The sequence below is a fragment of the Momordica charantia genome (genome assembly GCF_013281855.1).
Source record: "Momordica charantia cultivar OHB3-1 chromosome 5 unlocalized genomic scaffold, Mcharantia_2.0 BLBB01000005.1, whole genome shotgun sequence".
Taxonomy (NCBI): Eukaryota; Viridiplantae; Streptophyta; class Magnoliopsida; order Cucurbitales; family Cucurbitaceae; genus Momordica; species Momordica charantia.
In genome coordinates, this window is record NW_028275163.1 from 22,526,290 (window position 1) to 22,546,877 (window position 20,588).

At 32.4% G+C, this 20,588-nt stretch overlaps 3 protein-coding genes across 5 annotated transcripts; 1 reads left to right on the forward strand and 2 right to left on the reverse strand.

Annotated features, from left to right (window-relative positions):
* Positions 1-2,382: 2,382 nt before the first annotated feature.
* LOC111014285 (uncharacterized) lies at positions 2,383-5,271 on the reverse strand. Of its 3 annotated transcripts, none has more exons than XM_022288955.2 (5): positions 4,888-5,268; positions 4,076-4,338; positions 3,772-3,983; positions 3,376-3,640; positions 2,383-2,811 (listed from the first exon to the last, which is right to left on the reverse strand). In XM_022288955.2, exons 1-5 carry the CDS (start codon positions 4,967-4,969, stop codon positions 2,521-2,523), a joined length of 1,113 nt encoding a protein of 370 aa, XP_022144647.1. In that variant the 5' UTR covers positions 4,970-5,268; the 3' UTR covers positions 2,383-2,520. The 3 variants fall into 3 exon arrangements, with proteins under 3 accessions (XP_022144647.1, XP_087979976.1, XP_022144648.1); XM_022288956.2 differs by having other exon boundaries at positions 2,731-2,811; positions 3,383-3,640; positions 4,888-5,271; XM_088123850.1 differs by lacking the exon at positions 4,888-5,268 and having other exon boundaries at positions 4,063-4,336.
* A 3,817-nt stretch (positions 5,272-9,088) lies between these two features.
* LOC111014329 (protein CENTRORADIALIS-like) lies at positions 9,089-11,581 on the forward strand. Its single transcript, XM_022289013.2, has 4 exons — positions 9,089-9,412; positions 10,008-10,069; positions 10,693-10,733; positions 11,034-11,581. Exons 1-4 carry the CDS (start codon positions 9,206-9,208, stop codon positions 11,249-11,251), a joined length of 528 nt encoding a protein of 175 aa, XP_022144705.1. The 5' UTR covers positions 9,089-9,205; the 3' UTR covers positions 11,252-11,581.
* A 6,374-nt stretch (positions 11,582-17,955) lies between these two features.
* On the reverse strand, positions 17,956-19,059 carry LOC111014238 (Integral membrane Yip1 family protein). Its single transcript, XM_088123635.1, has one exon. The coding sequence runs from the start codon at positions 18,893-18,895 to the stop codon at positions 18,137-18,139; it is 759 nt and encodes a 252-aa protein (XP_087979761.1). The 5' UTR covers positions 18,896-19,059; the 3' UTR covers positions 17,956-18,136.
* Positions 19,060-20,588: the final 1,529 nt, after the last annotated feature.

Consider the following 20,588-nt stretch of genomic DNA (forward strand, 5'->3'; position numbering starts at 1 on the left):
CAAATATACATTAGAGATACATCGAATATATATTAGATAAGATATACATAGGTATATCAATTAGAAATATATTTAGTATATTATAAATTAAAAATATTTTGCTATATTTACAAAATACAAAAGAGGGTTATATTTTTGTAAATATGTATAAAAATTCGGCTGCCCAATACAATTTATCCAAAAGATTTATAGTGAAAACTTCGGTAGGGAGAGAGTTTTAGTTGTGGTTTTCTTCTCCCATTTTATTATTATTATTTGGTTAGTAAATCAAATTTAGTTATCAGAATTAGAAGTTTTGATATAGGCTTCCATACTTCTATTGTTATTTTTCATTTTATCTTTTAAATTTTAAAACTTTATGTTAATTTTCTATTGAATATCTAATAGAAATCTTAATTGAAAACTAAATTGAATTATTTAGGATCCGTTTTGATAATAATTTTTGTTTTTTGTTTCTTGTTTTTTCTATTTTTAGTTTTTGGTTTTTGGTTTTCTGTTTTTAAACAACAAAAATCATATCTGTTTGATAACAATTTTTTATTTTTTTTGTTTAAAAAACAGAAAACCAAAAAACCATTTTTAGTGTTCTGTTTTTAAAAAGTTAAAAATTTTAAAATACATATTAGAGAGAGAAAATTATATGTAGAGTAGAGATGACAATGGTGTGGGTGCGAGTGAGGATGTTTTCCCTCATTCTCAAGTTCGTGAAAATTTTTAATCCCCGTCTCCACCACGTTATTCGGTCTGAGATATGTTCTCCAGAAAAATTATTGATTTTATAATTGTTTGTAGAATTTTAAAAATAAAGAAAGTGTAATAAATATATATTAATTATTTTAAAAATGGAATTGGGGACGGGGTCGAAACATGCATTTCCTATTTTTGGGACCCGCCCTTGCGGAAATTTTTGTCATCTAATACACGTTTAAATAGAGGTAAATAAACTTTTGGAAGATACATTTTAGAGAGATAAATAAAAAAATTTAGAAAACAAAATTAGTGAAAGAATAAATAAAGACAAAAAGAGAAACATTTTTAGAGAAAAAAAGTAAAGTTGAGAAGAAAATATATGTTAAAGGAAAAAAATTAGAAAGAATGAGAAAAATTACAGTTGAAAAAATGTAAAGATAAAAACAAAATTCAAAATATAATTTTTAGAGAAAATAAATAAATATAGAGATAAATAAAAATTACAGTGAAAGAAAATTATAAAAGTTATAGTGAAAGAAAATTAAATGAGAAAATAAGATATAAATTTCAGTGGAAAAAATAGGTTAGGAAGAAAAGAAAAGTTATAAAATATGAAATTTTAAAAAGAAAAAAATTCGAAAAAAATATTAAATTTTGAGAGAGAGAAAAAATAAAAAATAGAAATATAGAGATGAAAAATTTGGGGTGAGAGAAATAAATAATAATAAATATTCAAAATATGAAAATTTCAGAGAGAGAAAAATAAATTTTGTAGAGATATTTAAAAAGAAAAAAAATTTAGAGTCAGAAAAAAAATTTTAGAAAAAAATATGAGAAAGAAAAAAAAGACGAGTATTTAAAGGAAAAAATCAAATTTTGAAAAATATAAATCTGTTTTTGAAAATTACTTTTTTTTTCTTTTCGAAATTTAAATAGAAATTCAAAATGGTTTTTAAAAAAACAAAAAACATAAAATTGAATTGATTATCAAATAACTATATTTTTAAAAAACTAAAAACCAAAAACGAAAAACGAAATGATTATCAAATGTGCCCTTAATGTTTATTTATATGTATCATGTTGGATTTGTAAGAAGCGTGTAAACAAGTAGTATAGTCTTGGAGAATGAGAAAATTATAAATATATAAATGAGATAGAATTGAGATGCTTTTTTAGATGAAACCAAAAGCAAAACCACTATTGTCATTGTACCGTCAACTTTAGTTCAATTAAATAAATTTACTTTCAAAACGTTCATTTTTTTTTCAACTTTCGTTCATTTTAGTTACTCCCGAAACGTTTATCCTTATACTTTTAAAAAGATATCATTTTGATCATATTGTTTTCAATTTTTATCTCATTTCTTTCCGTTATTAATTTCAACATGACACTTCACTCACTAAACTTTTTAAAATATAGCTATAAATTAGAATTAGAATTTCATTATTTATAAAATTATGTTAAAATTCGACAATAACGAGCCCCTTAAAAAAATAACCAAAATAGACATTTCTAGAATATTGAAAAAAGTTAAAAATACCGGAACTAAAATGAATATTTTCAAAATACAAAACTAAAAGTAAAAAGTACACAAACAAAATAGTATTTAGATTTTAAAAAAAAAAAAAAAAAAGTCCTTCAGTGAGGCAAGTTTAAAGAAGATAAACCAGAGTCCAAGTTGACACTATAGCGAAAATAAAGCAGCTATGGCATTCTTATATACAACAGCATCTCAAAGCATTTGTACAAGAAACAGACCTCACTAAAATCCCACAAGATTGGAAAATGCTGATATTTGCTCACTTATGAAAGTAAAAGAGTAGTGATCGCTTATGAAAGTAAAAGAGTAGTGATGACAGAATCATAAACTTTATCAGCATAAGAGAACAAGTGCCCGGCACCCGGTACCTCGTGGTAGTGAATCCAGGGGAGATTTTTGGCGATGTAACGCTGCAGTTTAGCAGACACAACCCTGTCGTCGTCTCCCTGCCATACGTGGACCGACCCGTCATTGTGAGGGAATGGATTTTTTAGGTCCAGAGGACTGAACTCCCAGCTGCCAAATCCAACATTCAGGTCCTGATGGAGGGATCCATATTCACCTTGTTGTCTAATCTGAGCCTGCAAAACCGCATTCAGAAAATTGTCGATTGTTTTATCATATGATATGTAGTCACACGACGAAACCCGAAACCCGAAACCCGAAACCCGAAACCCGAAACCCGAATGTTGATGATTAGAAATTCAGTTCTCGAAGGATCAGGAATGCAACAAAAAGAGAAATCCAGCTTGAAGGTTGGGGCTCATCAAGGAGGGAGTCTAGAACTGTACTCATTTAACTTGTGATCAAGAAAGTCTCATCCCATATAAAGTTCGTACCGAGTCATCTCCGGTTCTGCTGAATTATGTTTGCCATAAAAGGACAACAGGCAATGCCTGAATGGCGGGACGAGAGCCTCTAGTAGCTGTTGCAATTTATGATCAATATACAACGAGTTGTTCAAAGACCAAAGATAAGGTTTGATCTTTTATCAACTCTTCTATATAACCGATCTCTCTGTTTCTCCACAGGAAGAGAATTGAGACAGAGGGATGAATAGATATAATATAGCAGACGACATAGAAAGTTTGGATTGAGAGTAGAGACGAAACGATATTGTCAAACGGAAAAATCAAAATGCATACCACATACTCCTTTCTAAACGAGAGCTTAGGAATGAGCTTTTTGTCCTCGGGGGAAAGAACGTCGAGATTGTGAGCGATAAAACTTGAAGCAGGAAACCATCTTTGAGTATTCCACCAGTACGTGAGCCAAGGAGTGTAGTGAGCAATACTAAGAGCCCATCGGTCTTGCAGTGGTTTCTGGTAGTAGGCTTCATTAGATAAATTGGCAGGAAGATCTGACCACCAGTAGTTGATGACCGGAGCGACTAGTACCGCCCCTGCCAGCCTATTAGAATCACATTTTCTCATTACTATATCGCCTTATGCGAAAAGGAACAGTCTAAACAGTACAATCAACCTATCTTCAGAATAGTAAAATTTAGTTTCTTTCTCTTCAGTTTTGAATAGAGCTAGTACCTATTTGGAATGTACTTCAGGCAGCTCCAAACTATCTCCCCACCCATGGAACCTCCAATAACATAAAATTTGGATCCCAATGCTAATTGATCTGCAAGCTCTGCTATATCCATAGCCGTGCTCTTCACCGTTCTCTTTGGATCGGGATCGCTCTCTCCATAACCAGGTCTATCAAAAGACACAATGTAGATTCCCAAGCCTTCAACAAGTTCCTGAGAAAACTCTACACAGTCAAACTCCAGCACAATTCTCACATAAAAGTTTGAATGTATTCAAATAGAGAGGGAAAACCATCGAAATGCACCGGAGCAAGGACTCGGGCGGCCACAGTGTCATGCCTGCAAGAATCAAAGCCATGGACTGAGACAATTTTGTACTTGGCTTTGTTTCTTGGCACACCATGCTCCTTGTATGCCAAATGCCTTCCATCTCTGAGCTTTATTCTTAGTGATGTAATGGGAGGGCCTCCAGGTGAGCCACATATCTTGGGAGGAGGAGGCTGAATTGCTAGATAGAACCGCGCCGAAAATCCCACAAAGAGAAGCCCCAGCAGTTTTCTTAACATCCCTGAAACAAGATATTGTTTTCACATGAAGTTCTATTAAGAAAATGCATAAAAGATTAAACTTACCTAACTTATCAGCTTATATTTTTGAGTTTAGTAATAGTTTAATAGAATCAAGACCCTATGTCAAAAGTTGTAATGTAATTTCCTCTTCAATTAATATTCATTAGGTACGTTTTAGAGTGCTTCTAGTAAAAAGCGTTTAATGACAAATCACTTCGATGTTTCCTCCTACACTCTTAGAACTTAAAAAGTACTTCTAAGTGCTTTTAACTTTCTCTAAATGCACTTATAAATCACCTCCAACATGACGATTTTAGGTAGAAATTGCTTCTTGAGCATGGCAAAAGTAACCAAACATGCTCTTGCTAAATTTCTAAACCTCCAAATTGAGGTAAGCGTTAAAATAATGTCCTAGAATCTGCAGTTCAACAAGTTCAAACATATCCCAATAACATTACCAACAAAAAGAAAGGTAGGACTAAAAGATCAAAACCCAGTAAAATTCAAAAGCCAAAGTTTCGAAAAACCAAAAAGGAACAAAATCCCACCTGAGGGAAGGCTCTGCTCTGATTTCCTCGTGTGAGCTCTGGCCGACGCCGCCGATATCTTCCGGTTCACTCCTCCGGCCATTTCGGGTCGAAATTATGCCCGCCCAGAAAAAGGAAGAGAAAATGGGGGGAATCTCTGCGATTTAGCTTTAAAAAATGTACATGAATAGGTTGCTGGTGAGGCATCGTTGTCTTTGTGTTCGAGCTCTTGTTTTTAGCGCGATTCATGAACAGCCAAATGATGCTGCAGGATTTTTTTATTCCAATTTCAAAAGAAAATGGGAAGAAAGACAACGGTACTTGCGGTGGCAGAGGCGAGAGAAGATTTCGGCTCTCGGTGCCCAACAAGGTGGGAAGAATCGGGCCGTCTCGGTCAGCAAGGGCTTGGATCCGATTCTATGGAAATGGTGTTTTGTGGGGAGGAGTTTGACCCGATAACCCGAAAAAACAGAACAATCCAATTAAAATCGCAAGGGTTTGGCTAGGTTGAGTTGAATAAATTCTTTAGATTCGAATTACATTTTAAGATATCTGAATGTTTAGATTAGTTTTGAAATTACAATCTGATCCAACCCGAATAAATTTATATATATTCATTCCGTTTAAAATTTTGGTTTAGATTGGTGCCTCATTTTAATCATTATTTTTTTTTATTTCAGTACCTTGAACTACTAGAACTCATATTTTAGTTTTAGTTTTGAAATATTAAGAAACAACTATTTCTCTTCCTACATTTTAATTCTTGAACTTTAAAAATTAATTATTTTTATCATTGTTATTGTTTTAATTACTACCGTTCACATTATAATCGTCTTAGTTTATCAATGTGACTCCGATATATGTTCACGTAAGCTTTATCATTGGACTCGAAGTTCAAAGGGCAATCCAAATTCAGCCTAAGTCTAATCCAAGCTACACATAAAGTCAATATTTGACCACCTCAATCCAATCCCAATTTTCCATTAATTGGATTGAATATAGATCTAGATCTAACTCATTTGAATCGTATGGTCCAATAGGTCAAATATAATAATATATTGTATATTGTTTTGATATATATATATAGTATTTTGTATTGTTTTAGTAATTTGGACTTGAACGGTCTAAACTCGACCTAAACAATACTTCCATCTTTCTTTTTTGCACATGTGAGAGCTATCCTTAGCCCACCTACTCAGACACAATAGGTTCAGAAATTCATGCTGGGTAAGCTCCAAAACAACTTTTATCTGCCAACTGTTATTAGCTTGATTAATGAAAAAAAATTATCCCAAGCATGTCATAACTCTATCACATCCAAGATTTTAAATGTTGATATACTTGATAAAAATGTCGAGATCTCAATTTCATGGTAGTATCGATAAAATGTCGATGTCAATAAATATTTATGAAAATATTATAAAAATAAATTTTTTAAAAAAAATATTTAAATGAGCGAATAAACATTTCATCATTTTTAAATAAGTTTAAAATAATTAATATTAATATTATGTATATATTAATGAGATTTTGTTGATATTTTTTACGTTTGGTCGATTCTTTTTATTTTTTAATATTATGAAAAGTATCGATTTGTCTCTGATATCAATGTCAAACCCTATGAATATATGGAAATGTGGATATTTAATACCATGATCGCATGCAAGATCCGGAGGTAATTAAGTTTCTGATTCGTCCCTTATCGAGAGATTCACTCAAATTCAACTTTACCATCTACGAAATTATTTAAATAAGTTTTTTTTTATTCTTACATCAAAACTCTATTGGATTTTTTCACTCGCTTTCCGTTACAAAACTTCCTACTTGGTCGTCCAAGTTTAACTTCAACACTTTCTTCTACAAGTTACTGAACTCAACGGTGAATCTTTCAACATCTACATAGTCCTGCACGTAATATAAACTCAATTATCACTATAAAACTTGAGTGGACCTTTACAAGTCATTCGATTCCGTTCCGAAACAAAAACACAGGTAAAATGACCAAAAAGCCCAAGAGGAACATGGGTTTAGAATGATCACATGAGAGAAGAATTTGTGTATAAAAAAGAGTATAATAGTTTTCTAGTTAGGGAAAGGAATAGAAGTTGATTGGGATTTGCCAAACTTGGAAAATTTTGAATCTCCTTTATAGAAATTGAAGTGACCACTAAGCACTAGGGCTTTGGTGGAGTTCCCTTTATGCTTTGAGCCCTCAAAGCATCTCTTTATATGGTAAGTTCCTTTATGTGTGTGTCTTATAAGTTATGATTTGGGGGAAGGTTCTCCAAGAAATTCCCTTTCAACTATTTTCTCCATTTTGCTACCTTAAATGCAAAAGTTTCCCACTTCTTTTGTAAAAAAAAATAAAAAATACAAACCCTCATTAATTAATTCTCCAAAAGAATCCCTACGCCTTAATCTACTTCACTCTCTATTTCATTAATCCTTTTTCAAAAAAGAAAATTAGTAGAACATGTACGGGTGGGTATTAGAACTCATGACCTCATGGTCAAAAATATGTTCCTTAGTCGTACCTGCTTAACTTTTTGAAAAGTGATAATTTCTGCTTAACTTTTTGAAAAGTGATAATTTTTTATAGGGCCGTTAATTTACTTCTCTCTCCCTCTCTTTCATCAGCATTTTTTTAGGTATTCTCTCTCCCCGCAGCAAATTAGGAAGGTAAAGTGTTAAAATTGGAAGTTTTCTTTTGACTTTTTGATCTCTTGTTTTTCTTTGTGCTTAGATTCTAGTGCTTCATTACCGTAATTTATTAAATTTTTTTTTCAAGAAGGAGAAAGTTTTAAAAGTGCATTTGATGATCTGTTTTTTTTTTTAAATAGTTTTGTTTGTCAGTGATTTATCGATTACATAATCTAATTTGATTTAACATTTTCAAATTAGTATTAAAAAAAACAAACAAACAAATAAGGGACTCTTTCGAGATTTGAGTTAAAAAATTGTTGATTTTTCTTTTCGGATGAAATAATATTCAAAAACCGCTTTTGTAAAAGTTTTTCTTTTGTTAGAATGTTCTCTCAGACAACTTGCTCTTTTTTTTCCCTAATTTATTTTTTGATTACCATGTTTTTCCCCTAATTTATTGATGTGTTATTCTTTATTAAAAAATTAGATAAATATCTTAAAAAAAAGTTAAATTACAAGTTTGGTCATGAACTTTAAGAATTATATTTAAATCATTTTTTAATTTTAAGAGGTGCCTCGCATAAGTTAGAAAATTAATTGACACAAAATTGAAAGTTAACACAAAATTAAATTAAAAGTTTAGAGGTTTATTATATATTTTTTAAAAATATAAATACCAATTAAATATAACATTGAAAGGATAGAATAACTGTCAAATTAAAATAGTTTTTTTTTTTTTTTTTTTTACTAAAATTTCAAATATAAGGGCTAACACGCAAAATAATGTGTATATATAACAAATCAAAGTACATGTTAAATTAATTCTAATATTGACACTAAAAATATATACATCAAATCAAAGTACATCTTAAATTAATTCTAATATTGACACTAAAAAGCGAGCATTATTTTTCTCGTAAACTAAGAAGAACCAATTTATGCTAATTTAAATTAAAGGAATAATCACAACCAATCAAGAACCTAGTTCCAAAGGGCCCATGCTTATGATCAGCTTATGAGAGGGGAGATCATAAATTAAATAAATAACAATACTTAATTGCTGACCACAATTAAAATTTTGCCAAATCAGAAGCAAAAAAATTATTTTCTAAAAATTAAAAGGTTGTCAAAAAAAAATTTTAGTTCCAAACACGAAAATGAATATTAATCAATATTGATATGAGTTTCATCTCAAAATTAATTGGTACTGAGAACAGTAGTTTACTTATATTATAAAATTTTGTAAGGTCTCTCATCTTTTTAATATGAGGTTTATGTCCGTTCAACATCGTAAAAAAAATATCCATTAAAGATCGTGACTCTTTGACTCATCGAATGTTCGTTTGAGCGTTTTGGGTTATGATAATATTGATTCATAAACGTCTAAATATTATATTCCAGTAAATAAATAAGAGAAAAAGAAAGCCATTGATGTGACAAGAGAGAGAGAAAGTTTCATCTCTCTTCTTATTTTTCCTTTGCCTCTAGAAACCTCCTTTTCAGTGCCAATAAACACCAAGGAAGATCTATAGCTATTAATGAGCCCTTCACAAACTCTCTATAAATACTCACCAGAGCTTCTCTCGAGCCATAGATCTCAAAGAGTTTCCAAATCAAATCAAGTTTTTTTTTTCCCTCTACTTTTTCCATTTCTGTCCTTTTAACTCAATTTTTGAATTTAGGGTGTAATAATATAATGGCAAGAATAATGTCATCAGAGCCTCTGGTTGTTGGGAGAGTTATAGGAGATGTTCTTGATTTCTTCAGCCAAAGCATGAAGATGTCTGTTTTTTATAGCAACAATAAGCAAGTTTTTAATGGCCATGAGCTCTTCCCTTCTGCTGTTGCTGCCAAACCTAGGGTTGAAATCCATGGAGGAGACTTGAGATCTTTCTTCACTCTGGTTTCTCTCTCTCTCTAATCTCTCTCTCTCTCTATGAATGTTTCGTTTGATTTTTTTTTACCAACACTTCTCTTTGCTTGTGGGTTTGGAAGTTGGTGTATCAGGCCCAAAATGAGTAACTACTCATGTCGATTATGCGAGAAGTTATGTCATAGGGGTTTGAAATACACGACTTTTCGCTTTGATACCTTGTTTGATTATTACTGATGTAGATGAGACCAAACTCATATGTTTTGATGAACTTTCGATTATGAAAAAAATTATGTTATAGAGGTTTGAAATACACGAGTTTCTGCTTTGATACCCTGTTCCTGTTTGATGGAGTTAAAAAAGAAGGGGAAAAAAAAAACAAAACCCATATGTTTTTCCTCTCTCCATGTTTCTTATTTTATTTTCATATTTTTGTTTGAGATAATTGACAGAGATCGGTGTTTCATTTGATTTTTTTTTTTTTGTATGATTCTTATCTCTACTCTTCTTTTACTTGTAAACCTGAGAACTAGAACGTAAGAATTCTTGATATCATGTAAAATCTCACCAATAATATTTTACCTAGTTATTTTTCTGAATATTTTTATTTTTTTTACTTTTTCAGATTATGACAGATCCAGATGTTCCTGGTCCCAGTGATCCTTATTTAAGAGAACATTTACACTGGTAAATATTTATATGTATTTTAATACCAAACGAAAGTGGAGATTCGAATTGCCACTAGAAATAAGTGGTTTAATCAGGTTTTTTAGTACAATTAGTGAGAACAGGGATCTGAACTCACAACCTCATAATTGGAGGTAAGTATCAACATCGCTGAGTTAAGTTCGTATTGACAATGGTTTAATCAGTTGAACTATATGTTGAGATTGTCATTAATATATTAATATATTATTATCTGTTATGTGTTAGAGTTATTATAAATTGCATGCATGAAACCGACCAAATTAAATTTGACTTTGAAAAGCACTGAGAAAATCGATGTCGTTAATTAGGGGATGTGAAGTTTTGGATTTAGCTTCTGAAGAACCTTCTTTCATGTTCATTTCTATTGCAGAATTGTCAAACTAAATAGAATCAGTTGGATTCTTTTAATTATTATTATTATTATTATTATTATTATTATTTGCATAGAAATTTGTGATTTGATTTGGGCCTTCCCTCAGACACCACCCAGAAAAACAAATGCTGGGGTTGAGATTTTTTTACCTTGTTCATTTAGAAATTAACATAAACAAAAGTTACAAAGAAAACTAACAGTTTTAACTGTACAATTTTCTATGTTGCAGGATTGTGACAGACATCCCTGGCACTACAGACGCCACATTCGGTAACTACTTTTTCTATCAGGAAAAAGAAAAAGAAAATAAAATAAAATTAGAGAAACCTAAAAATTTTACACGGTTAAATCTACAAGTAACTCGAATCTGTATTTAGTAGTTATTGGATATCTATTTTAATAAATTTTCAGAAAAAGAGTTACCTCTTTACTAATTTTTTATACGTATAATATTTTTATTTTAAAAGTTTAGATATATTTTTTATATGTATAATAATTAGATTCGAGATATATTTTGTAAAATTACCAGTCACATTATCATGATAATTTTGAATTTTGGTTCGGACACAGGAAAAGAGGTGATAAGCTACGAGAATCCGAGGCCAAACATAGGAATCCACAGGTTCGTGTTTGTTCTTTTCAAGCAGACGCGCAGACAATCGGTGATCCCGCCGTCTTCAAGGGATGGCTTCAATACTAGAGCCTTTGCTGCAGACAACAATCTCGGCCTCCCCGTCGCTGCCGTCTACTTCAACGCCCAGCGAGAAACCGCCGCCAGAAGGCGCTAACGCCGCCGCGGCCGCCTTCCTTTCAAAATAATAAAAGGACTTTTCTATGTGGAGATAATTAGAAGAAGGGAGGGAGCTTCATATGTAAATATGAAAATTAAAAACCAAACAATCTCAGTTGGGAAATAATTTGGAACATGCAGAAAGGAGAGAAACGGCGTCGTTTATTCGTTTCCTTTTTTTTGTGTGTTGCTTCGCTGGCTGCCTGCCGTTTGTGAATTTCATGTTCGTGGAATGTGCTTTTAGTTTCAAATATTTTACCATTACCAAGTTTGTGTTTTAGTTTGAAATATATTTTACGGTTAATTACAAGTTTTTACCGTGTTACAAGTTTGTGTTTTACTTTTAATTTACTCTCTTTCATTGTATGCAAGCTCAAACGAAAAAGTTTAGTTAAAAATGTAAATGAGATTAGTTCTTGAAGGAAATAATTTAGTAGAAACATGTTTCTCCCCATGTTAAAAAGTTATGTTGAAACTCGAAAAAAAAATTAAAAATGTATTTTTCTATCTGCTCAGTCGAAAACTTTAGTAAAATCATGTTTTTATATTAAAAATTTGTATGAGAACTCGATTGAAAAAAGAAAAAAATTAGTCAAATCACGTCTCTCTAATCCATTAAGAGTTCTATTAAATTTGACGACAATAATATTCGGCTCAGAGCTCGAGCGAAAAGATTTAGTAAAAACATATTTCTCTTTAATTATAAAACATAAATCCAACTTAGAAGTTTAATAGGTTTGTTTTCATCTATAAATTTGTTAAAATGTACTTACAAATTGATGATTTCAACTCCAAATAAAACTACTTTTGTATAGGCACTTAATCAATGATTCTTAAAAATAGGTAAACTTAGATGATTATTCTAATTAGATTAGGTTCTCCAATAAACTCTAAATGTGTTGATATTCTGCACTCCACCATTATTAAGACATTTGAAATTAATATTTTTAGATAATAAATTAATTTAGCGTTTAGTGTAAGCTTTAAAACGTTACCATCCGGACGTTTCACTGTTGGTTATACATATATATATAATAGAAGATATGGTTTTTTATATAAATTAATTACATGAAATTGCTTTGCTTAAAATTCCTATATTCTTTTCGATTAATATTTTAAAATGAATAAATAAATTGTAGATAAATTTTCAAATAAAATAAAGATCCAAAATTGAATTGGACTAAGATTCTTATGCCTAATTACGGTTTAGTTCCTCTCATTGACCTTCAAAAAGGTGTTTGAATCACAAAGCCAAATGAGGATTGATGCTTTGTGTTGTAATCTTTGTTGCAAAATGATTAATTATATAAAGTGATTAATCAATAATATCCAACAGAAATATACCTTTTATTTATTTGTATTAAATTGCAAGCAACAATTTTCAAGGTTAAGCTTGTCTTAAAAGGAAAAAAAAAAAAATCAAGGTTAAGCTGATTTGCTGTACACTTTTTCTTTTCAACTTCAATTATAAATTCATTTTTGTATTTTGAAGGTCATGTCTATTTAATCGTTAATTTTTAAAATATTTAAATTAAATTACGTAGGTTCTGAACTTTAAACTATGCTTCTATTTAATTAATCTTTATCATTATCATTAATTAAACAGTGTTAATTAATAAAGTATTGATGTCGTACGTCCTACAACTAGTTCAGAAATTTTAATAGGTATATATTATATGGCGTCAACGTTCTATTAGTAATAGAGACTAAATAGAGGTTCAATACTTATTAAAAAATATATAGAAGTATAAATCAAAATTAATGCTATAATTCTAATTTAAACTTCTTAAAATAATTATGAACTAATTAAATTATATGTTAAAAATTATTCTTTTTATGGTCCAAAATCGACTTTAAGTAGATCTCTATAATTGGAACGGGTTGTTTGGGCTGAACAATAATGTCACCAGAATAAAACTCGAATGACTTGGAATGGTGAAAAATTACCTCAGGCCTCTTATACTCTTGCGTCATCTCCCCCCGACTAAATCATATTATTTTAGACCTAAGAGTATGTAAGGGGAAGGGAAAGTCAATTTGGTTTGTTTTTTTGCCCAATCCGATGCTAAATCAACACATTAATTTTGAGCATAATTCAATTGGTTAAGACATATATCATCATTAATAGGTTTCGAATTCGAATCCTTTACAAAACAAAACGATTAAAGTTTGTTATTTAAATTGACCAAACTAGGCTCAATTTAATTGGGTTCATTAATTTCTTTCGGTTTCGATTTTCACCCCTACTAAAATTAAAGGGAGTAATTACCAATTTGGCCTTATTGTATGTTGGAATCTAACTCTGGGTTCATATAATTGTAAAATTTTCAATTTGATCTCCGGTGGTTCTGGATTAGTTTCAATTTTATCATGATTTGCTTGATTCTAAGCATCATTGGGATTCTCTAATACTACAAATCCTTGCATCCAGGTTTCAAGAATTTAGTAGAGTAATGAAAAATAATTGTTAAATTCTGATATGATAGCCCTTCAACTACTAATATAGTGTCTACTGATTGGATTGAATTAGTTACGGAAAGGAGGAAGATACTTTATATCAGTTGCTCAATCGTAATTGACACATATCTACGATTAGATTAGAGGTTAAAAAAACATTTATTCTCTTTATTTTAGAAATTTTAATTTAGTCTTATATACTTGGACTAAACCTCACATATAATCCATACACATTTTTTACCAATTTTTTCTCCTATTTTTTTTAACTCTTAGAAAATACACCATCTATCATGATAAATAAATAAGGCCACCACGCATCTCATATATAATAACGACATAGATTATCTTTAAAAAAATGGTAATAAGTCAAAACGAATTAGCTCAGTAATAATTGACATATATCTTCAAGATCGTGAGTTCAATCCTTCATCTCAAGCCGTAGTAAAAAAGATGCAACCAAAATTAAAATTTTTAAAGTTACCTAGATAAATTTCCCTATAATCCCTATAATCGTCAAATTCTTTCCCTCTCAACAGAAAAATCTTCACTACTTTTGCCCTCGAAGAAAGAAAATCGAGGGGGAATTTTCCGGGAAAATCCCTACACCACGAAATCAGAGAGAAAAATAAAAACCCTAACAAATCGAAATTCATCCCCTGTTTATTTTCATTTCCGATCGATCAATCAATGCCAGAATACCGAAGCCCGGCGGCAAGAGAAGAAGCTTCTCGAGACGCGTCGGCTCCGAATCGGCCATCGGAACGGCGTTGGAGACGTCGGCGATCGGAAGTAAACAGTTGGCGAGAAGGGCGGCGCCGGCGGTGAAGAAAGTGTAAGCAGAATCGGAGCAATGCGGCGGAGGAACAATGCTGTTAACGGCCTCCAGATCGATCTCGAAGAGTTCGTCGTCTTGTTCTTCGATTTGCACCGGAAGTTCGCCGGAGGCCATGGTGGTCGCCGGTCGGTGGTGAATACGGCGGAGGTTTAAGTACAAGTACATATAAAGGGAATGAAGGGAGGAGATATTGGGTAAGTAGAACGGTCCTCAACAAATCCACAGCAACCAAAACCAGTTAAGAAGCTGCTCCCCTAATCCCAATCTAACATACATAATCATGACATAATCCTGATTCCATTTCATAAACGGAATGAAATTATCGTACTAAATTCATCTGAAATGAAATTAAAGAAGTGATGTGAGTCGAGTTACCGAGACCGGACAACTTCGAAACTTGACGTCGGAGTCTTGATCCAAATTTCGCGTCAAACAATTGAGGGAAAGATTAAGTATAATTTTTCAAAATAATATTGCTAGGAAAATATTAACAACAACAGGATAATGGTAGTTGTCTAAATATTTTAATAAAATAATAATTTAACGACAGATTAAAATCCTAAGAGGAAAAATTATTTTTAATTGAAAGAGAAGAGGTGGTGGGGCCGTATGAGGCCAACGGCTGACCAACCTTCAGGTAAAAACAGTTATCTGTCCACAGCAGCGACTGCGAGTTCTGGGATTGCATTTAAAAAAAAAATTATATATATATATATATATTTATTTATTTTTAATTCCCTATGATTGTAAATTTGGAATTATATTTTCAATATCTAAAAATTAATTTTACTGATTTAAAAATGGTTTTAATTTTTGTTATGGTTTTTAACTTTAATTTCAAAAGGGACAGCTCAACATGAGTTTAATGTGCTACTACAATCATGTGTGTTGAAAATTGGGATCTTTACGATTTAGATTTGATCGAATTAGTGGAAGTTTTTAGAACAACCTGAATTTTAGAGTTGATCAAATTAAAGAACTGGCAGAATCGAACATGACGACCAATCCAACTCAACCCAACCCTTATATTTTGGGGCAGATCGAGTTGTCGTGTTGAGACGGAAGATGGAGGGGAAGAGTGTCAAATAAAAGACGACGAGAGAGAGTAGAGGAGGGGAGATGAGCCGAACAAAATTCAACCCAACTCTCAAACTTCCATCACACCGTAGTAGCCATCGAAGGAGGAGGATCGAAAATGGAAAGGGGAAGAGGGGGGGACGAAGGATGGAGGGAGATGAGGGACAGGGAGACCTTGACTTAAAAAGAACAAAAAAAAAAAACCACTTGCTAGTAATTTGAAAATTAATTTGAAGACAATTTTTTTCTTTAAAATAAAATTTTAATGAAAACATGTTCAAATAATAATTACTTAAATATTGTTTTTTCTTGTATCATTCAAGTGTTGTACTGTTTTCATGTCATAGATGTGCAAATAATAACCACATAACATCTATTAAAAATTTGGAAACGAAAACGAGAAGAAAAAATACCGCTCTTAAAAGAATTCTCAATCACACGCTGAAACAAATCTAATAAAGCATTCTTAGAGGGTTTCCACGGCTTATGGTTACGAATCCAAACACTATTTTTCACCTTGAAATATTTTTTAAAGAAACACCAAAGAAAATACTTCTAATTGTTTTTTTTTTTTCCTTCTACCAAGACTAAAGAAGAAGGCAATAAATAACCTTGCTCTCTGTAAATCAAAGATAAGTTATGATCAGTTTCCATTTCTCATCAAATGATACCACAGAAAATGCATTGAGATGTAGTATAATGTATGAACATTTAGGGTAAATACATATTTACAACTAGAGTAACTATCCTTAACCTAAGAAGCACAATGTTCAAATAGATGGTAACAGCATAATCTAAGAGAGTTCATCTTGCGGATCGAACACCTAAACCGGGAAAGACAGAGAAATTAGACATTAACTACTACAGCAGTTACATGTTGCAGAAACACAGGGCTGGAAACAAATTCAATTTATGGTAGCAATTGTGATGGTCTTGGCCTCGTAGGTATATAACAAGTTGAGGTGTTCACTACGAGCTGAAACGTGGAACCAACTCTCGGATGACAATGAGACTAAAGTTGAATACTTGGCAATTAAAGTACCCCAACTTTTGGTAAAAGAGACAAACAGAGGATAATTACACAACAATTTGAATTATCAGCCAATAAGGAAGCATTGTACTGCATAAATCTCTACATGAAATCTCTCCACTCTCAGAAATCAATCTATCCCAGAAACGGTAATCTATTTCTTTCCAAACAAATAAGCTACAAAACAACTCCCAAATGCTAGAGAACACGACCTTTCCCACCAAAAAAGACATGAAATTTTATTTTCAAATTGTCAATCTTGGGGATATTCAAATGCCAACAATAATGTGGGTGCAACAATTAACCTGAAATCTCTTTGCCAATCCGAACATAACTCAAGTAGATAAACTACCTTAATGTCATCCCAAAATCGATGGTTTTTGAACTAAAAAAGGCTCAACTGTAACATATATCCTTAGTAAGACTGAGAGGGCACCACGGCAACAATCTGAACGACTTAGATAACAAAATAATTCTCCTCTTCCAACCAAGTTCGTTTATCCACATATAAGTGACTTGCTAACCTATTTCGTTTCTTCAATAGGGAGGCAAAAGATAACCAGCAACATAAAACCAGGACAATTGGAAGAGCCAGTTATATCTTTCAGACCACTTCTAATTTTCAGCAAGGGCATATACAGATAAGAGGTACCATAATACAATTATACAACCTGTAGACGGCACCCCCTAAATAAAATACCTTCAGTGAGGCCCCTATTCAAAACTTCATTCAATAGATAAAACAAGAAGGACACGGGAATACATTACAACTTGCCCACATTGCCATTACTAGGATGTTCGAAATGATCCTGCTTATAGATACAAAGCTCAAAAGCCAGTTATACTATAGGTTGCACACATGCAAACAACATTCTGAAAGGCTTTCGATGCCTTAAGACTTGACTCTTCCAGATAAAAAGTCTAGAGAGACGGCCTTTAAGCCTTTTAAAACATTAGATGAGGACAAGAAGAAGCAAAAAAGACGCTCAAAATTCGAAAGAAAAGAGTAGGAGAGGGATCAAGAAGGTATTAGAAACATCAAGATTTTATGTAACTAAATTTTCTTTTGTCTCATAGATGATTCCTTAAAGGGGCATTGGCAATCTTGGACATTCAACTAGAGGCAATCATCAACCAAGCACATCATACAAATGATTTGCACTTAAAATGTAGAATCAAAACAATACGGCTGCTTAAAATAAAATAGCTAACCAGCCACTCAACACCTACCAGTAAACAGTTCAACAAGAAAACTAGCTGATCTCTTACAAGACTAATATGAGAAATGAGGAACTTCCTGAAGTACAAAAAAAGAAATTAAATTAAAAGGATTTCCATTTACTACATCAAGTTTCCCAAACTCTAACTCACTTCAAGCAATCAATATAGTAACAAAAATTTCAGTACCAAAAGTTTTCTTTTTTCCTTTTTCATGTTCAACAAAGAATGTCAATACTAATCACAAAGCTGCATTTGGATTAGAACTAAAATATAACTAACAGCGAAAACAGAGTGAAAATCAAAAAACAAGCATACGCTATCAACCCACGGTGCTCATCCCCACCATCAGCAAGAGAAACCATAAGACTCGTACAAATCCTCGTCGCCCACAACACAAAAACTCCGGCGACTGCGAATCTCACTATGCCCGTCTGCGGAAGGAACAAGGACACCGCCGACAAAACCACGACGGGCAACATACAGTACCCAACAACGCTAGTGCATGTGTGAAGGTTCAAATTGCCATTTCGTCCAGCCAACATATTGAACACAACGTACAAGAAGATCGAAGAAACCACGATCCATCCCAGTATCACCCCAAATTGGATCTTGCCGGCGAGCAACTGAAAGAGGCCGAAGAACATGTAAAGGAGAATCGGTCCGGACAAGTCCGAGTCCTTGTGCACATCTGGTTTGACCCGGAACGGATTCAGGATCGACTTAGTTTTCTTCCAGATTTGATCCGGGTGGATCCCGAGCTCATCGAGGAGTGGTTCTTCGTCTTCGAAATTAGCGCCGCCAGGGAGAGACCCACCACCGATAGGACCACCGTAGATGCCGGCGGAGGAGGTGGAAGCAGCGGCGGCGGATCCGATGTCGAAGGACATGAACGGAATACTGGAGCCAGTCGACCGAGGAGGCTGAAACGGCGCCGTGGCCACCCGCCTTTGCTGAAGATTGGGGTTACCGCCCGATGGGAAAACCACCGGCGGTACAGCGAACTCCTTCTTCACCGTCCCCATAGATTGCAGAAGATCAAAAAAAGCTTTCAAATTCACACAATCGAAAGGCAGCACAGCGATTCTAAAGCGAAGAACGATTGAGATTTAGGGATTTCGCTCCAGATCAAACTAAACGGGGGAAAGATTGGCGATGATTCGAAGCACTAGAAAAGTAAAAAAAAAATAAAAGCAAACAGAAATGAAAAATGCGGTTTATATAGTACAAGACTCTAAAGGGCATATCTGACATTTCATATTTCGTTTAAGCAAGTTGACGCTCAGTGGGGACAAGTGCAAGGCCAAGAATTTCATGGGTGACTTAGTGCGGCATACGAAATTACACATTTCGCCCCTTTCGTTATGAGAAAATACAAATTGGTATTTCTTCATTCGAGGATTTCTCTTTGTATCGTCGTCTAAAAATTCACCGCATTGCAATAAATTGATTTTTTTTGGGTTTAAATACTATTTTTTCCTATATTTCTTTTTTCATTTATTTTTTTTTGTAGTTTCAAGTTGGCACTTTTTTTTAGAGCAACCTCTCGATTATATATGTCAATTACTGCTGAACTATTGTTTTAGTAAAACGTTCACATTTTATCTTTCAACAATTTTAATATAAAATTTATATACTGTAAAAATTTTTGACACAAAATTTCACTTTTAAAAAGCACGATATTTCAATAAATTTAAGGAAAATACCTGGCTCCTCATTAATAAGGAACTTTTTTCTTGCCACCCATAAATATTTGACAGCTCGTCATTTTCTAGAAAGTCTTTATGTTTTTGCCTTTGTGGTAAATACAAAATTCCTCCTTACTAAAGCCAAGTATTTTCTTAAATTTAATGAGTTAGGTGTTGTGCTAAACTCATTGTAGATAAAAATGAAAATGAAGTCTTCTAAAAAAAGGTATTTCTTTCCCGAACAAAATAAAAATAAAGAGAGTAAAATGATTGCTTTTCAAAAGTAATGGCCCATCACTTTTTAGAAGTATTAGAATCAAATGAGATATATTGAAAGTATCAACCTAAAATAAACAAATTTGAAAGTAGAGAGAACAAAATTGATATTTTGAAAGTACGTGAACTAAAATAAACAAAAATTAAAAGTACAAAAATGATCACTTATGGTTTCTTCTGCCACACATGAGTGCAACCTTTACGTTTCGAATATCAAAGGTAAAAATATACCTTTTTTCTGTTAATTTTAACCTAACACAACAATTTTTTCTTTTTACAAGACATAACTCAACAAATTAATGCATATATCTCCAACAAATATGTTGTGGGTTCAAATCCTTACCTCGTATATTATTGTACTTAAGAAAATGACTATTGAAATTGCTTTAATAATACAGTGAAGTAACTTTTTTTTCCTTACGTTTTTTTAACTTTACTAAATTAAATGCACCCTTAATTATTAGTAAATTAATGAATATAAAATTGGTAGAATGACCTTAATTTATAAAATTTAAAGTCGTAGAATTTTAAAATTGTTTGAAATATATAATGCTTATTCTTTTCCTTCCTCTATTTCCTACAACTATAAAAATGACTCCTTTTCTATCTATTTTATAAATCAACATTATTTTTGTCTCTTCTCTCCAAAATTCACTTGGTAGTTTTGATTTTTCAAAGTCGCAAGACAATGTAACAGAAGTTCTTCAAAGAGATTATAATGTAAAGTGTTGGAGGTCATTTAGCGACTGTGAAC